The 4,025-nt window shown below is 42.9% G+C and overlaps 1 protein-coding gene across 2 annotated transcripts; it reads right to left on the reverse strand.

Annotated features, from left to right (window-relative positions):
* Positions 1-475: 475 nt before the first annotated feature.
* Positions 476-3,200, reverse strand: LOC135631054 (myb-related protein 2-like). Of its 2 annotated transcripts, none has more exons than XM_065138441.1 (7): positions 3,051-3,200; positions 2,745-2,961; positions 2,503-2,579; positions 2,361-2,412; positions 2,197-2,284; positions 2,051-2,120; positions 476-1,516 (listed from the first exon to the last, which is right to left on the reverse strand). In XM_065138441.1, the coding sequence occupies exons 2-7, from the start codon at positions 2,956-2,958 to the stop codon at positions 824-826; spliced, it is 1,194 nt and encodes a 397-aa protein (XP_064994513.1). In that variant the 5' UTR covers positions 2,959-2,961; positions 3,051-3,200; the 3' UTR covers positions 476-823. The 2 variants fall into 2 exon arrangements, with proteins under 2 accessions (XP_064994513.1, XP_064994511.1); XM_065138439.1 differs by having other exon boundaries at positions 2,661-2,961.
* Between the last annotated feature and the right edge of the window lie 825 nt (positions 3,201-4,025).

The raw sequence follows: 4,025 nt of genomic DNA on the forward strand, positions 1-4,025 counted from the left end.
GAGCAGTGAGAAAAGCGAAGTTTCGCTCTTACCTTTGGCCAACGACCAACGTCATTGAGAAAAGCGAAGCTTCAACCTTGTCTTCGGCCAGCGACCAACGTCGTTGCAGTCACATTCCTAAAAGGCTCCACGGCCAATCCTCATCTTCCTCATCGCGGTAGCTTTCGCTGCATCTACTCACGAAGGAAAATCTTCTATTCTGTTGAGGAAAATCTTTTCTCTATTGAGTTAGTTAGTCTTAAGTTGGACTTCTTTGATAAGGATATTGAGTTATAGCCCTCGGTTCTCCAAGTAGGGATGATGACTTGGGAAGGCAAGACCACCATCTCGTGAGGCAAAACTGCAAGTACTACTCCCCTGCCCCTCCTTATTAATGCACCAAACTCATGACCACTCTGAAGTAGGGATTAACCTGCCATGTCTGTGGCAGTGGGGTAACTAAAAGTGATTAACCCGCAGAACTTGTTCTTCCATATGCTCGAAACAAGATCTCTATTTTGTGTAATTTGTATTATTTATGATGGTACTGAACTGTGGATTTCTTGTGACTGCCGGTGACATTGATATCATAGATCTGAGAACATGATGCTCTCAGTAACATTCTCCTGGAAACTTGTTTGTTGTAGATGCATTCTTCTTAGCTTCATCTCCTGCAGACTGTCTTTTGGAATCACTTTAATGTTGCAGCCATAACTTGTTTTGGTTACCTGTGATGATCAAGGAGAAGAGAGAGAGAGAGAGAGAGAGAGAGAGAGAGAGAGAGAGCGAGCTAACAATTTCAGTATGTACAGTGTTCTTATGCCTTTATAATGCTTGCCGCAAATCAGCTCCAACTGAAGCCGTTCAGGTCAAATTTGCTGTTCGTAGCACCCTCATCGTCTTCATCAGCATTGAGATCTAGTTGTGCTGTGTGACCAGCCAGCCCAAAACTGTCTGATTGCTTTCCTCTCGCCTGTTGTTCTGCTGTTCTCTTGCCATTCGGGTCACTTCTTTCCGTTTGCTGGGCATCAGAACCAGCTTCCCCTTCTCTTTCCACCCGAGGCCTCACGGGAAGTGATGACACAAAATCTTCTACTTTGAAAGATGTCCTTTCTGAATCCCCAAACATGGATGAGGGAAAAGTCTTGTGCTCATTCAGGTAGCACCATGCAGATTGGGAACCTTCAAGCCTGGCATTCTCATGCATGTAGGCTCTCAAACTTCTGCGGAAATTGGCCATGTCAAGATCCTTTTGTGATCCGTGAGATGATGTCAAGCAACTTTGTACCGAGAAGTCAGCAAGTTGGGGTGGATGCACTTGTAGGGTATTCGGGGCTGGGATTTCTTCCAGACCTGTCAATGCATTGCTGAAACATTCATTTGAGACTTTGAAGACCAGTTGAGAGAGATGAACTTTGGCAGCTTCTAGTCCTGGAGTCCCCAAATGCTGCTTCCCAAGTGTCTCTTGAGCCTTCTCCAGGACAGACTGCAAGTACTTCCCCTGTGCTTCTATTCTTAGTTGCAGGTGCCTTTGAACCTGCCACGGATCCATTTTGCGATCACATGCATCAATCACTCATCATGTAACAGCACCAAACTATAAGGATGATGAACAGAGAAAGGAACAAAAAGGACTTAAGCGACTTCCTGAATCTTTTCTTTCTTGAAGTTTATTCGAGATATATTATTTGTTTGCTTTTGTTTAGCATTACCAGCTTTTGAGTTAATTGTCTTACCTGTTTGTTTACATTGGTGTCAGATCTCTCTCTCTCTCTCTCTCTCTCTCTCTCTCTCTCTCTCACACAGAGGAATACCAATCCCAATCCCAATCCGACTCGTTCTCTCGTGTATTCCATGCTTCTATAGAGAAGCTGGTGTTTGAAGTATGATGCACATCCAACAAATATCTCATCAAAGCTAATTTATTTGCAGCCTTCAAATTGGTGGTCTGGCACTTGTTTAATCACACAGTAATGAGTAGTAATCCGTATGTTCTCTTTCAACAGTGTGTAGTGGTTGATGCATGCTTATCTCATATCTATAGATATATATCTCATCAAAGCTAATTTACCTCAAGTTGTTCTTGTAGCCTTCTTTGGACTTCAATTTGCATTTGAAGTGCTTCATTTATCGGATATGTTCTGCAATTAAGCTCATGTCAGTAAACAATCTATTGCACTCGATGGTTTATTACATTGCATGTTGCTGTTGTCTTACTTGTTTGACTGGGGAATGATGTTTGTGTTGCTCGCTCGTGATCCGTTGCCCTCGCTTGTTCTCTCTGCTGCAAGCTTACAACCTATAACTGTAAGATAACAAGTCTTAGCTTGCATTTCTTTTCTTCCTGCTCTGACAACTCAAAGTCGGATGCTGCTTCTTACCACTCTCGGCTCCATTTGCTTGAGCTTGGAGATTCTTGCTGAGCCTGTACTTCTGCAATACCACAACGACAACTCAATCTCCCAATGTTACAGAAAGGAAACAAGAAAGAAAGAAGAAGAAGGAGAAGAATTCGATCAGGACCTGAAGATGGCTTTTCAGGTGATAGAGAGTTAGTCCAGGAATGCCCATGAGCCTCATGACCGACTTGGGTGTAGCCTCTGCAAAACGATGAGCTTAAATTTAGCCCAGAATGCAACATGCATTTGCCATCGGATGAGAACGTTTATGTTGAATTCTGCCTTCTTTTTTGTTGTTGTTGTTGTTGTTGTTGTTGTTCTTGTTGTTGTTGTTGATGATGATGATGATGATGATGATATACTCACTATCTGCTCCACCAAGTTGATTGACTGCCTCTATGAATCTTTCATGGAGCTCGGCTGTCCACTTCAACCTGGGCTTGGCATCAGTCGATAGAACCAGTCCTGAATCTTCTGGGATACTTCCTCCTTGCAGCAACAAATGCTTCTCTGCAGGAAACGCAGTCCTACAAGAAAGGATGTTGTTGTGTCCCTGGTGATGATGCTGATGATGATACATCTTCTGCATGTCAAAAGCAGTATCGCACAGTGAGAATTCAAGAGAAAAAGGTAGATGATGATTCAAACTTCTCCGCCATCGTTCCTTCTTACCTTCCTTTTCCTTGATCTAAGGAGAAGAATTATCCATCTCGGAAACCAATTGCTTCATGAGCTGCTCCTCTTGCTGGTTAGTGATGACCATGGCTCGCCCTTTATAAGGCAGATGCAAAAGAGAATACGGAATCATTGGAACAAAAGTGGTTTCGCCGATCCAATCTTGGCACCAAAAACTCGAAAAGAGACGTCCTGTTTTGCCGCTGGACCATCATCTCCTGCAACTTTTGTTCTCACTTCTCCGATGGACTAAAGATTCTGCAGCAGCATCAATAACAGCAACTTTCTTTGTGGGAACAACTTTAGCTTGTCCCATGCGCAGGCGAATCGATCCGTCGATATCCATTCTCTTTTGCGAAAGATGGATTAAAGAAAAAGGAAGAACCTCATGCTTGCCAAGAGAATTTTGGACCTAAAGAGACATCATGTTCTCTAATGCTTTCAGGAGCTGCAAACTTTAGATTCCTCAACTGTTGTGAGGAGGAACTAAGCTTGATTGGTGAGTTTGAGTTTGTACTTGTTGCGAGAGATGGATTCAATCCGCAGATGCTCTCATAACAGTCGATCGATGACACGAGTCTGAGAAGTCTGGTTGACTCATTGCGGCAAGAAAGCAGCAGAATATTAGATACATACTGCCCGTCAAGAACAACAACTCTGCTGTGCATGGTGCTGCTTCTCATGGAATATGGAATAAGCATGTGATTCCCTTTTGTCTCCTTGCTAGGCATGGTATTTGTTCATCTATCACCAGAGGAAAAGGAGATTGGGGAATTCAGATGTTATCCATTGGCATTAATCCCTCTTCACTTTCAGCCATTTGTTGAGGTTGGGATCAAAGACAAAGGAGAAGAGCATACGAAGAACAATCAATGATCTTCTCGAGCTGGTTTAAACTAAAGTTTGGTGCATAAAATTCATATGTGAAGATTGATAAAAAGAATAGAAGATAAGAACAATAATTGAAGAAGC

The sequence above is a fragment of the Musa acuminata genome, chromosome BXJ3-2 (genome assembly GCF_036884655.1).
Source record: "Musa acuminata AAA Group cultivar baxijiao chromosome BXJ3-2, Cavendish_Baxijiao_AAA, whole genome shotgun sequence".
Taxonomy (NCBI): domain Eukaryota; kingdom Viridiplantae; phylum Streptophyta; class Magnoliopsida; order Zingiberales; family Musaceae; genus Musa; species Musa acuminata.

What these genes read in the sequence shown, in the direction of transcription:
- LOC135631054 (XM_065138439.1), bottom strand. Translation starts at nt 2,958, where the DNA reads ATGTATCATCATCAGCATCATCACCAGGGACACAACAACATCCTTTCT. An exon ending in ATCATTCCCCAGTCAAACAA is followed by an intron (nt 2,121 to 2,196) that starts GTAAGACAACAG and finishes GCTTAATTGCAG; the next exon opens with AACATATCCGATAAATGAAG. An exon ending in GGCTACAAGAACAACTTGAG is followed by an intron (nt 1,517 to 2,050) that starts GTAAATTAGCTT and finishes GATCCGTGGCAG; the next exon opens with GTTCAAAGGCACCTGCAACT.